Source organism: Convolutriloba macropyga, chromosome 11 (genome assembly GCF_964194025.1).
Source record: "Convolutriloba macropyga chromosome 11, txConMacr16.3, whole genome shotgun sequence".
Classification (NCBI taxonomy): domain Eukaryota; kingdom Metazoa; phylum Xenacoelomorpha; order Acoela; family Convolutidae; genus Convolutriloba; species Convolutriloba macropyga.
This window is the reverse complement of record NC_134478.1, coordinates 25,476,892-25,490,907: the sequence shown is the minus strand read 5'-3', so window position 1 is coordinate 25,490,907 and position 14,016 is coordinate 25,476,892. Positions and strand designations below refer to the sequence as shown.

At 35.0% G+C, this 14,016-nt stretch overlaps 1 protein-coding gene across 1 annotated transcript in view; it reads left to right on the top strand.

Moving 5' to 3' along the window:
* LOC142349229 (glycosylated lysosomal membrane protein-like) overlaps positions 1–14,016 on the top strand; it is a 30,243-nt gene that overhangs the window by 1,087 nt on the left and 15,140 nt on the right. The window contains exons 2-4 of the mRNA XM_075400654.1: positions 3,462–3,648; positions 9,782–9,888; positions 13,578–13,712. Coding sequence (XP_075256769.1) covers positions 3,462–3,648; positions 9,782–9,888; positions 13,578–13,712 — 429 coding nt within the window. The remainder of the gene's footprint in view (positions 1–3,461; positions 3,649–9,781; positions 9,889–13,577; positions 13,713–14,016) is intronic.

The following is a 14,016-nucleotide window of genomic DNA, read 5'->3' as shown; positions in this document are numbered from 1 at the left end:
CGGAATGAATTTTAACAAGCTTTATTAATTTATTGCTGAATGTTTTTCAACTAGTTTTTATGAGCGGCGTCGATTTTTTTTTCAATTTAGATCTTTATCTGTTTCTATCTCTATTATATGGCACGCAGGTCTATTCTTTCGCAGCTATTCCGGTAATCTGCCGGCTATGTTTATATATGCTTCCGATTCACCTGATTATTTATTATCGATTTTGATTCGATCTTGGTCACTGATTGATTGCTCTCAAACAAAGTTTGTAGCAGTTAATTGTTCCTGTGGTTTTTTAAATGCGATTTTTTGCTTTTGATTGACTGATTTTCGGTCTTAACCATTTGACTTCTCGTTCTCAAAAATCGATTATGGGTAACGCCTGGAGGGCATTAATTTCTCTGTTCTCTGAGAGCCTTCAGTTCCAGCGCTTGGTCCCTTCTCTCAGTGGGTGATTTGCTAGCATTTTACTGTTGAAAATTTACTGCCTTGAACGAAGTTCGAAGCATTTATTGTAAACGCGTGTGTCTTTTATTAAAAAAAAATTTTGCCTAGCCGTTTGCGCTGTTCTGGGACGTTCTTTGATTCCTTAAGTGTCACGATTGTCTTCATTTTTGGGGGTCCCAATTGCTCACACTCGGAAGTAAAGTTTGTTGCTAATTTAAATGCAATTGTAGCATAGGAAGTGTCTGGTGGCGGAGTGAATGATGCTTCTGTCGTCGAGGAGTCCTTAGGTCAGGGGTTCGAATCCCTTACTGGTCGGATCTTTTTTCACCCATATTTAGGCTACAGCCCTTGAATTGAATTGCGCCGCCTGCTGTTTGGGAGCAATTTGTGTGACGTTAGTCGGTTTATGTTTGTTCATTCAAATTTGAGCTGTGACTCTGGTTGAGCTGGAATAGGAAGGGAGTGGTGAAGCGGGTGGTTTTCCGAGTTGTTTTCGTTCACATGTGGCAATTTGACTTTCACCCATTTATAGTTTCATGAAAAATCAAATACAAAATTTTAACCAGAGATACGATTTATGTAGTGGCAGACATTGGGAGAGGATGAACGAAGCAATACGCAGATGGTCAAAGCAGCACTCAAGATAACTATTGGAAAAGGTTATATAACTGGAATGCATGAGGATAGAAAATTGAATTGAAATTTTCTGACTGATTCTGGTGAAAAAATTGACATCTTACTTATGTAGCTCTGGTGCCGACAATGGTACTATTTCCTTCAACGTAGAGAATTTTTCCTCTTTCATTTACTAACTCGCTTACTTCTGTTTTATCAGTCGGAATATTAAAGAGGGTTGGTCCTGGTTGGGTAATATTTGAACAAATCGCAAGCTGTCAGATGATTTTGGGCTCACATCAATAAGCAAATGAGCGTATATTTCTTTTACTGGTAACTCATAACAGTGCCTTAAAAATTTAAAAAGGTTCATCCTAAATATGATTTCCTAAATATGGAACTTGCTGCACATCAGGAGGTGATTTTAATAAATTGAGGTGGGGTGTGTTCAAGTCGATAGTTCTGGGCCATCTTCTGTGTTAAAGATTATGTTTACTGTAAATAACATGTATATCTTTGAGGCGTCCTGCAGAGGCAAGCTTAAAAAACTCTTTAATAGTAAAATTTTCTTTTTTTGAATCATCAAAAATGAACAAACCATTTTGCATATTTTGTGTGAATTTCACATCAACAAAATGTTTTATATTGGCTTCAGTTTTGCTGAAACAGCGGGTAGAGTGGCTGCATATCTCTGTAAAGTAGTTGAATATTATCAAATTTTGAAAAAAATTGTCTTTGTTGCTCTTAGAAATTTATGTTGGTTTTACCTCAACCCGAAGGGGCAACTAGTCTTAATAATTCTAGCCTCTGTTGGAATTGTTTTATTCATAACCTTGGGTTAGGTAGAATGTAGCCAGCTAAACATTATAGAATAGGAATCCAAACTAGTGTTTCCTCGCATGTGGTTTCTAGTGTTGTAAGTCTTTTTATACAACGGGTTATCAAATAGAATAACAAGCTTCTGAAAAACACAACCTCTGATTGTGGTAACATAACTTTGGTACAAAATTTCTACCAAGATTTGTCGCTGCTTTCTATTATAAATCGGAAAGTTTGTCAATCTGATTAACCCTATTTTCCTCCATTGTGAAAGAAGATTAAAAAATTTCTCACGCAAAACGAACATGAATTTCATCAAACAAAGAAATTTGTGTTTTCATTTATAAAGTCACTTCGAATTTTTTTAAATTTTAGCTTCGGTATAACTCATTTGAAGTTTCTTTTGATTGTCCATTTTTACGCAAGTTTTCCATGTTTAATTTTTATCTAATGTATGGCTCCAAAAAAAATTTTCAGTAAGTGAAGGAGCGAATTTTCTCAGTCAGGCTTTTGTTGATATTTCTGAGCAAGCACTGATTGCCGTACTTATCTTTTCGTTTTTCTTTATCGACACTTAGAGTGAGCCCGTTGTTGTATATAAGTCGTTAAAATCTTAGACAATGGTGCCTCCAGCTGAGTCAAAACATCTTTCATTTGTTAGCCAATTGAAATGAAAGATTGGTTTACGTGGTGAGCATTAATTTCGTAAGTGTACACCTATTTGCCACTCAGAATGATTACTTCTTTTTTTGCATTGCTTTTTTTGTAATTTTTGAACAACAGAGATTGTTCAATTTTGCAAGCGGTCTTTCCAGCACTTCAGTCAAAAATTTGGCATTCGCGGAACCTTTGGTTTAAAATCTTGCTTCCTGGTTTCTAACAAATGCTCTGATAAAATTTTTGTAATTATATACAGCTCCCTTTAGCCATGATTTTTGTCTCCAGATCACATTGTTGTTGATAAATATACTTTCAAATAACTATTTTTTTGGTAAGCGATAGAACATTTGCTAGCCCTGTTCCATCCATTCCAACGTCCATGTTTGTTAAAAGTGATGTTTGTTCAAATTGGGCAAGTTTTTCGTGTGAGTATCTTTCAAGTTCAAGAACTGTCTGTTAATTCATAGATGAGATTTTGCGTTGCAATCATTTGCTCATCTTGTGCGAAGAAGTAAGTTCGCGTGACGTCACATCTTAAGGTAATTGAAAAAGGTAATTCAAAGTGGCCTTTAAGCTGAATTGCATGATAAATTGTTTTGAATCATCAGAGTATTTCCCCCAAAGCCTTTTTAGCGCTACATTTAAGTTCACTTAAGATTTCTCTAAACGCCTTTAATGTCAATAATGGAGTTCTATATAATGCAGACTGTTATTAGTTAGGAATGCTGGCCAAAATGACTGAACTATTTACAGCAAGGCGGTCTACTTCGCAGCTATTCTGACGATCTGCCGAATTTTTTAATGAGTTGTTCAGCTTGGGAGGGCGTTGGATTGGCCATTATAATTAACATATACAGTTATAAGGGGTATAAAATTATCAGTTGTTAGTCGTGGTCTGTGGGGTCAGAGCCAAAAAATGTTTTCAATTTAAGCTGTCAGAGCCGATATACAATCCAGATTGCGATGAAGGCCAAACTGTATGTTCCTCTGAAACCGGAGGAGCCAGCTACACTGCCAATGTGGTTCTGACCAAGTCCACTTGTAACACGGACACGATCTACTACATCTGGTCATCCATTGGAGGTTCACCCTCTCTCACATTCATCAGAACAGAACCGGGTTAGAGCTCTGGAGTTTGTGGTTGTTTATTATAGCTGTAAGCTGAGCGTAGCTATATTGCGGTGCTCTTGGTTTTTTACAATTCAAAGAATTTGAATTGTATTGGGGCGATGTCTTTTTTTACGACTCGAAGAGGAGTATTGGAGAATTCCTTTTTTTTGATCAATTTTATTGGAGTGATTTTTGAAGCGGGAAATGAAACGCGTGAAAAAATTTGGAGTGATTTTGGTGCTGAACAAAAATGAAGAGAGGAGCGAAAAGAGACTGGTTTTTGTTCATGCCGCTGTTTTTGAGAGAGCGAGAAATTGATGTGTGAAAAAATTTTCTCTAAGCGAGCGAAATTTTTTTGTTCACGTGCTGCATTTTAAAGCAGTTTTTTTAATTTATTTTGGTTAAGAGGTTTGGTTATGATTTTGTTTTAATTTTAGGCTGGCTTCGGTAGTGCTTTGAAGGTTTTTGGAAATTCATGTGAATTTTATGATAATTCGGAGGTTTTTAATGTATTTTGCTGATTTTCGAGCTAATTTTTGCGTTTTTTTTACGATTATTTTATTTTACTGGCTCAAATGGGTATTGAAGAAACCCCTTCTAATTGAGCAATCTTATGGTAACAACTGGTTACAATTTTGTGAGTAAAAATCAGTTTTTTGTGGAGAAATATGACAAATAAATGGCGAAAGTTGGAACTATTTTTCTTAATTTTTTGCAGTTTTTCGTTTTTTTTTGTTTTAAGCTAAGTTTCTTAGCCTATTATGCCTTACCTTTTGTTTTGCGAGCCACTGGATACCTTTTTGGCTGATGGGAATTTTTCTTTAGATTTATATGCTTTTGAAACTTGAAAAAAAAATTGATAACATTTTCCAGTTTTTCAGTGAAAGTTGTTTTTAAGAGCTTTCTTTTCATAATTTAGCCTAAAGTATTTTTCAAAATTCACGTAAGTGGTTTTAGTAAAAACTAGTTGTTTTGATGAAGTTATTTTGCAGAGATTTGGTGAGCTGTTTTTTACGACTCGAAGAGGAGTATTGGAGAAGTCCTTTTTTTTAAATCAATTTTATTGGAGTGATTTTTGAAGCGGGAAATGAAGCGCGTGAAAAAATTTGGAGTGACTTTGGAGCTGAACAAAAGTTAAGAGTGGAGTGAAAAGAGAGTGGTTTTTGTTCATACCGCTGTTTTTGAGAGAGCGAGAAATTGATGTGTGAAAAAATTTTCTCTAAGTGAGCGAAATTTTTTTGTTCACTTGCGGCTTTTTAAAGCAGTTTTTTTGCAACTTTTGATGGTTATGAGGTTTGATTATAATATTTTATTAGTTTTACGCTTGCTTTAATAGGAATTGAGGGTTTCAAGCAGTTAATTTTGAGTTAAATGCTAATTGGAAGGGTTTTGATCAGTTAATGATTTTTTGCCTGTTTTTTTTAATGCCTTAAGTGGGATTTGAATAGAAGCTTGTTACTTAAGGAATATTCAGCTACCAATTGACTACAGTTTTTTTGGTGTAAATCATTCTTTTTTTCGGAAAATTGACAGAAAAATTGAGAAATTTTAAACCATTTTTCTTATTTTTTTTTGCTGTTTTTCTTTTTTCTTAGTCTTAGACAAGTCTTAGCCTATTATGACTTGCCCATATTGTTTTGCGAGCTTTCCATTGCCCTAATTGGAAAGGAATTTTACTCGGCTTTATGTTTCCTTGTACTATTAAAAAACTCATTAATTTATTCATATTTTTTTAAATTTGTTTTTGAATGCCGTTTCTATTCTTCCTTAAATTTTTTATGGCGTTTGCGGAGGTTCAGGGTTCACAATATTTTTTCTAGTTGTGTAGTCGAAATTATGGGCAATTTTTTCTTCGAGTCGTTTCCAGAATTCTTCGGGCTATGTTTTTTTAAAGATCTGTTCACACATTTTCATGATTTTTGAAGTCAAATTGGAGTAATGATTTTGGTCACGCCGAAACAGGAAGTGGAGCGAAAAAGCGAGTGTTTTTGCGGCTTGAAATTTTTTCGCTCTAATTTTAAAGTAGAGTGAGAGAACGGTGTTTGAACAAAAATTCGCTTTCTCGCTAGTGGCTTTTTGTTCACATGCGGCGATTTCACTTTGATTTTTACAGTGTTTTCGATTTTTGGGATCGGATTTTTTTCGAAATGTTTTTCCCAATCCATTCATAGTCCGTTCTTGGTCTAGTTTTCTGTTTAGTCAATGAAAATTCTTTGAATTGTGTGTCAGGACTTGTCCTGCTATGTTTTTTTGTTTCGTCGTCTGACGCTCTTTTCGTTTTACATTTGTTCACACAGCAAAGCTGAAAAGTCAAATTTTCTGAATTACTTCTTCCTCTCACTAACGGCATAGAGAGTATTTTCTACTAGAGAGTATTTTCTATATAAAATTATACTTAAAGCGTATACTTTAAAAGGATAATGTAGAGTTAATATACACATGCCTTGTTTGTTTCGTTAACATCATCCGGAAATATATAGCTCCCTAGCGACAAAAGGTAAACTAATAACAAACTGTCCTTTTGTCTTCTTTTTATTCTTAGTTGAGAAGATTCGAGGCCTTCGTTTTTTAAAACACCAGATAACTGTCGGCCCTAGAATCTCAGTTTCCTTGACCCCTCCCATTTAATAAGCCACAATTGTCATGAAGGTAGGATGTTTTGTTCATTTACCACAAAAAAAGCCATAAGAATATATTATTGAGCACAACTGAGGGGAGTCTTTTTTATTTAATCAATAATTTTCCGGACTGATGCAGGGAGTGAAACACCTGAACAACATGGCGAGAGAAATGTGGTGAAATTGCTAGAATTTTTTTCAAGTTTTGCTTTTTCAAGAAGTTTCTTTGGTTTTAACTTTTGTTTTCTGTTTTATAGGTTTTAATAGAGGCTAAAGCAATAACGCTAAATATGTTTTGATAGGGTTTTGAGGATTTTTTAGTTAAAGAATGGTCCCCTATGTTACTTTCGTTTTGTTTTCATGGGTTCTGTTGCGAACGTGACGTAATAACTTCAAGTCGGCTGATGTTATTCATTGATTTTGTGACTTCTGTGTTTTGTGCGTGGCATATCTTTTCCTCTCCCATACGAATCAATTCTGGGTTTATTCAGTTCACTCTCATTCTCAAAATGACTTACGTTAAGTTTAATAGTAGGCTTTATGGTCATCATAGTAGATCTTCTCATTGAAAGATATAAAAGTATTTGTTTCCTTGTACTATTAAAAAAACTCATTAATTTATTCATATTTTTTTAATTTGTTTTTGAATGCCGTTTCTATTCTTCCTTAAATTTTCTATGGCGTTTGCGGAGGTTCAGGGTTCACAGTTTTTTTTCTAGTTGTGTAGTCAAAATTATGGGCAATTTTTTCTTCGAGTCGTTTCCGGAATTCTTCGGGCTATGTTTTTTTAAAGATCTGTTCACACATTTTCATGATTTTTGAAGTCAAATTGGAGTAATCATTTTGGTCACGCCGAAACAGGAAGTGGAGCGAAAAAGCGAGTGTTTTTGCGGCTTGAAATTTTTTCGCTCTAATTTTAAAGTAGAGTGAGAGAACGGTGTTTGAACAAAAATTCGCTTTCTCGCTAGTGGCTTTTTGTTCACATGCGGCGATTTCACTTTGATTTTTACAGTGTTTTCGATTTTTGGGATCGGATTTTTTTCGAAATGTTTTTCCCAATCCATTCATAGTCCGTTCTTGGTCTAGTTTTCTGTTTAGTCAATGAAAATTCTTTGAATTGTGTGTCAGGACTTGTCCTGCTATGTTTTTTTGTTTCGTCGTCTGACGCTCTTTTCGTTTTACATTTGTTCACACAGCAAAGCTGAAAAGTCAAATTTTCTGAATGACTTCTTCCTCTCACTAACGGCATTTGCGCGCGTGAAGTCATTTCTCACTCACTTTAGGAAAAGTTTTTAGGTTTTTTGCGTGATTACATTTTAATCGTACGTGTCTTACCTCACTCAATAAAATGACTTTTGCACTTTAAAACTTAGGTTTAATTTGAATTTGTTTAAGGTCAAAGGAACTCATATGTGCAGTAAAGGTCCCTAATAAGAGGCTTCTGTGGAATGAATTTTAACAACCTTTATTGATTTATCGCTGAATGATTTTTAGCCTAGTTTTTCGAGCGGCGTCGATTTTTTTCAATTTAGATCTCTATCTGTTTCTATCTCTATTATATGGCACGCAGGTCTATTCTTTCGCAGCTATTCCGGCATTCTGCCGGCTATGTTTTCTCATTACTGACGCTTTTGTTGTCCTGAATATACGTGGTTAAGCAGGAAAAGTTGTTTCCTAATAGTTTACGCATGTAGTGTGTATTTAGTACAGTTTTTCTCTATAAAGGTCTAAATTTCATGAACTCTTGAACGAAAGTAAACGTTTAAGTAGACATTTATGCGGTATACTGCCTGTTTTTGTAAAGCATTTCCGCAGTCATGCCTACAACATCTCTTTTGATTTTGACATTCAGCGAGCTCTGTGATACCCTAAAGAAATTTGGGTTTTATCTTATGGAAAATTTCACTTATATGGTATATCTTTGTTCATCTATTTATGCCTATATTTACTCTAAAGTTATACGCGTAAAGAACCCACACAGTACAAAGTCAACTACCATTCCGTGTCCATCTACTAGAAGGTGCTAGGCGAGGGTACAGTAAAAAAATGGCGAATTAATTAATTGTCGTAGCTTTATTATCTATGGCGTGCGGTCGGGTTGCGCTCCACTCAGCCTCTCCCTGGCTGTAACCCCCCCCCCCTCTCTGACGGGGGGTTGCGAGCACGGATAGACCTTCGTTAACGCTAGTTTGTAGGTATTTTCTCAAAAATGCCACTAAAGCGATAAGTTTAGTTTCAACCTATCAGAGCGCGGGAAATATTCGGCTTTAAATCTCATTTTATGACATTCTGTTCTGCGCCCGTTCGGCTCTAGTGGCGTCCGCCCTACTAGAGAGTATTTTCTATATAAATTTATACTTAGAGCGTATACTTTAAAAGGATAATGTAGAGTTAATATACACATGCCTTGTTTGTTTCGTTAACATCATCCGGAAATATATAGCTCCCTAGCGACAAAAGGTAAACTAATAACAAACTGTCCTTTTGTCTTCTTTTTATTCTTAGTTGAGAAGATTCGAGGCCTTCGTTTTCTAAAACACCAGATAACTGTCGGCCCTAGAATCTCAGTTTCCTTGACCCCTCCCATTTAATAAGCCACAATTGTCATGAAGGTAGGATGTTTTGTTCATTTACCACAAAAAAAGCCATAAGAAATTATTATTGAGCACAACTGAGGGGAGTCTTTTTTATTTAATCAATAATTTTCCGGACTGATGCAGGGAGTGAAACGCCTGAACAACATGGCGAGAGAAATGTGGTGAAATTGCTAGAATTTTTTTCAAGTTTTGCTTTTTCAAGAAGTTTCTTTGGTTTTAACTTTTGTTTTCTGTTTTATAGGTTTTAATAGAGGCTAAAGCAATAACGCTAAATATGTTTTGATAGGGTTTTGAGGTTTTTTTAGTTAAAGAATGGTCCCCTATGTTACTTTCGTTTTGTTTTCATGGGTTCTGTTGCGAACGTGACGTAATAACTTCAAGTCGGCTGATGTTATTCATTGATTTTGTGACTTCTGTGTTTTGTGCGTGGCATATCTTTTCCTCTCCCATACGAATCAATTCTGGGTTTATTCAGTTCACTCTCATTCTCAAAATGACTTACGTTAAGTTTAATAGTAGGCTTTAAGGTCATCATAGTAGATCTTCTCATTGAAAGATATAAAAGTATTTGATTGCAGTATTCGAAGTCAATATAAGACTAAATCAAGTTAAGAAAAATCAAAGTTTCTTGGTTTTTATGTATGTTTTTATGGCCATGTTTAAACTAAACGCCTATGAAGTAAGTGCGTCTATTTATTGACAGTCTGTCAGCTATGTTATGGTTTTTCGAAATTATTTTGAGCTATATTAGATGTTCAAAGCCAAATCAATCGGGGCTGCTTCATCATTTTATTTGTTTGCAAAGAAACTGTGGAACAAAAGGTTTTCACACAAATATACTTCAATTTGAAGCCAGGCGGAGAGTTGATCTGTTTGCGAGTTTTTCTTTCGATTGTCTGAAAAGTGTTTGAACGATGAGGATTTTAGATGCGGATGTGACGATTGACTGGAGTGGCATGCAGAACACCACTGGATATCCAGACATTGTGGTATATGGCAATATCCTGTCAACTGCAGCCTATGTTCTCACAGGGGTCAGTACGAAAGGATGATTTTTTTGGACATGAAATATTGCTACTTCGTATTCTTGTTTTGATAGCCGCCAACAGCTATTATTTAGGCGCTCTCCTTTTTATATAATTCAAAGAATTTGAATTGTATTGGGGCGATGTCTTTTTACAATCCAAGAATGGGATTGTATTGGTGTTGTCCTTTTTTGTAAGATTTTTTCACACATTTTTCTTGACTTTGATCTTTCAAAAAGGGATAAACAGGTAAAGCCCAGTGGGCAGTAAGTTTCATTAGAAGCCCATAGCTGGCTTTTTAGTATTAATTTAAGTTCTGAGAAATTATGCAATTTTTCGATTTTTTTTTTCGTTTAATCAGTCTTCAATTGTCAAAATGTTGGTCAAAGATAATAAAAGTCTTTTGCAAGTCATAATTACTTTTTATGACAGTTTTGTGAGCTATGTGATTTGGTACTGCAAACAGAAACAATTTTTTACAATTTCAAGTTTTTTTTTGTTTTTTTAAAAAATGTTTGTCGTTTTTTTAGAAATGTTTGTCATTTTTTGAGTTGTACCAGCTCCATACTCTAGGGTATGATAGTAGGTTACTGAAGAGTTCTTAGTTGAGATGGAATTGTTTTCAACGTTTTGATGTCACGAATTTTAGCAATATTTTGATAAAATTTGCATTTAAAAATTTTGTAAAAGTTTTGTCTTGCTCTATTTTTCTTACCTCAGCGGCCAAATAACCTCCTGTAGGTTTGATAGTATGCTAGCATAGTTGCCAGGGAGAATGGGATGGTTTTCAACTTTTTACTGTTGTGATTTAATGCGATTTTTTGATAAGTTTTGAATTTCTTGAAATTTCCTGAATATTATTGTCTTGTTCTACTTTATCGATCTTTAGGGGACAATTGAACTTATTTAGGATTTGCTAGATGGGTTACCGGACAGATTCAACAGACAGAATAATGACAACTTTTGAGACTGTCTTCTTGGCTAGCTTCGCTCTATTGATCTGCTGGTCAGATACAGTAGTTCGAAGGTTTTCATTCAATTCTTTAGATTTTATTTTAGGACTTGTCCTGCTATGTTTTTTAATGATCTGTTGACATTTTCATGATTTTTGACGTCAAATTGGACTAGCGATTTGGTAACGCCGAATGAAGAAGTGGAGCGAAGCGAGTGGTTTTGAGGAGTGAATTTTTCACTCGAGTATTCAAGTAGAGTAAGTAAACGGTGTTTGAACCAAATTTAGCTTTTTCTATTGTGATTTTGTTAGCGTGCGGCAATTTCTCTTGTTTTTTATCGGATTTTACTAAATGGTTTTTCCAAATCCATTCGTAGTCCATTCTAGGTCTAATTTTTTGTTTAGTCAGAGTTTGCTTTGAATTGTAGGCCGGGATTTGTCCGGCTGTGTTTTTACAATTTAAAGTATTTGGGTTGTATTGGTGTGCTGTCTAATCTTCACACTTTTTTTCGGCTTTGTCACTATTTCTGTTAACACTTTATTCGACTTTTTCCCGTCAATGAAAAGTAAAATTAGAGTTATAATTTTATGCTGATTGAAGTAGTAAAGGAAGCACAAGAAATCGAGTAGGTCTGAGGCGTGATTTTTTCCACAAACGCTTTAAAGTGGAGTTAGAATTTGGTGTTTGAACAAGTTTTTTTGTTTTTCAGAGGGATGTCCTATCACTTTATATAAATAATGACAGGAGTTCAGGACTTTTTGATTGTTGGGACCAGAGCGAGTGGTTTTCATGACATGACACTAATTCTTCTCAAAAGTTTACTTGTGTTTTCGTTGAACTTTTGTTTGTCTTAACAGTTAATCGCATTAGGGACATGTCTCATAAGTTCCTAATATATATATTTCTTTTCATCGATTTAAGTTTTTTGTTTTAAAGATTTTGATTTCTCTTGACTTTGACACTAATTGTTTTCAGGAATTGTCGATTTTTTAATTTTGCGGATTTTTATTGTCACTTTGTAGTCTTATCTCTTAGTTTCATTTTTGAAAAGTCTCATCAGTTGCTAATTTAATGAATTGTGTTAATCGTTACAGGTCATAGCTAATACTTTCTATGAATTATATGCTGTTCGTTTTTAGAAATCTTGGGGAAGTTTCGATTTTTGCATGTATTTTTTGTACTTGTTGCTGTCTAATTACTTATTTCCAATAAAGACTGGTCTCTTTGGTTGCTAACGAATATTTAATTGAATGAAAAATCCTTTGGTGCGTAGTTAATGTTTTCGGTGACTTGTATACTGTTAATGATCTAAAAGTAGACGCCATTTCTATGCCAAAAAGTAGACACCATTTCTATATACAATTCGTCCAATTAAATGCTTGGGTTTATTGAATGCATCAATTTTTTGATTTTGGGACCTTGAGACTTTATAAAATTGAAAGTTTATAAATTGAAAGTCTTGCATTTTTGTTGATTTTCTTGTGGTCTTGTTGCTGACTCTCAAAAAATTACCATTTTTATTATAGTGTGGCGTTATTTTGGTCAATTTTATTGCAGCAGGTACTAGTTGACTTTTTCATTGACTGAGATACCGTTTGTTTTCGAAACCTTTTACGTGAATTTGTGTGAATTTCTTCCAATATCCTTAGTTTTGCATCTAATTCGACTTGTCTGGCATTGATTCCCGCGAAGTTGTTGTTTTATATTCTCCTTCTAAAGATGGTTAGGGGTCAGTATTTTCGTAAAGTGTTTAAATTATTTTGGCTGGCAAAACACTAGATCTTGGAAAACAAAATTTTTAAATGGTGTCTAAAATTTTTGTTTAATTTTGCGCTTCTAGGGTCATGGGTTTTTGCCTGATTTAGTTTAATATGGCTGTAAAAAATTTGAATTGTCATGTCATTAGTTAGCTCAAATCGTTGGATTGTAAATCAGCACTTGTCCTGCTATATTTTTTAATTGGCGTTAAAAACTTTAGAAACGGGTTCGTTAAACCGATAAAGCCGGTCGTTTTAGTCATAGTGAATTAGGTTATCAAAGTTCATTAGAGGTTTATTAGGTTCATTAGGTTATCAGAGTTCATTGAAAAGGAAAAAAACTCTGTCAATTTCTATCTTTTTTTTCTTTTTCTGTTTAAATCATGATGTGCATCAAGTGCGTCAGCGGCGGCTATTTTACGGCAATCTGTCGGCTATGTTTTATACTTTCAAATTTCCCTCAAACGGCGGGTTTTTGCATTTTATTGTGTTTGTTTTTTAGTGGTGTGTTGTCCCAACACGTGTGACTGTGCATCGGTGTTAATGATTTGCGCAAGATTGAAAGTGGGCTTCAAACTTAATAGTCCACCGAACTTAATTGCCCTCTAATTGAAACGTTCTTAAAAAATTAGTCGACTATTACTGACGTATTCCTAAAAAAAGTTAAAAACAGTATTACAATCCGGCGCTCCTACCAATTGAAGTGCACCATTTAGTCCATTTTACCTCTTAATTCCATAAAACGTATCTTTATACACGTAAAAAGGGGCTTACAGTGTGGGATATTGCAACAAAGGAACTATTATACTAATTGGTAATTGGACAATGTCTGTGCGTCAAATCGGACGAATTAGCACAATATGAATTAAAGGTAGGGGCGCTAGCTCGTAATGAAAATATCTTAAGGGCAGTCGACCCACCGGGTGCCCAGAAAACGGTTTGAAAGCAAATGGGTTCAACGTTGATTTAAAAATGTTATTATTTTTAGATCTGGAAGTGTGACAGTGCTAATCCTGACGCCACAACAGTCGAGATCCCACTTTCTCTGTCAGACTGTCAAGACTACCTCACATACATCTCTCTGAAGGGCGTTAAATGGTACAACAATTCACACACTATCGCTGTAAGTTCGTCGCCGAGTTTCATTGAGTGTTGTTTTTATTGGGCGCCGTCAGCCTCTCAACGGCTATTATGTAGGCCATCTCCTTTTTTAATAGCCGCGTCAGTAATTCCAGGCGGCTATTATTGCGCTCCTGATTTTTCACAATTCAAAGATTTTGAATTGCATTGGAGCGCTGTCTTTTTACGACTCGAAGAGGAGTATTGGAGAAGACCTTTTCTTAATGAATTTTATTGGAGTGATTTTTGAAGGTGGAAATGATTTTGGTGCTGAGCAAAATTGAAGAGCGGAGCGAAAAGAGAGTGGT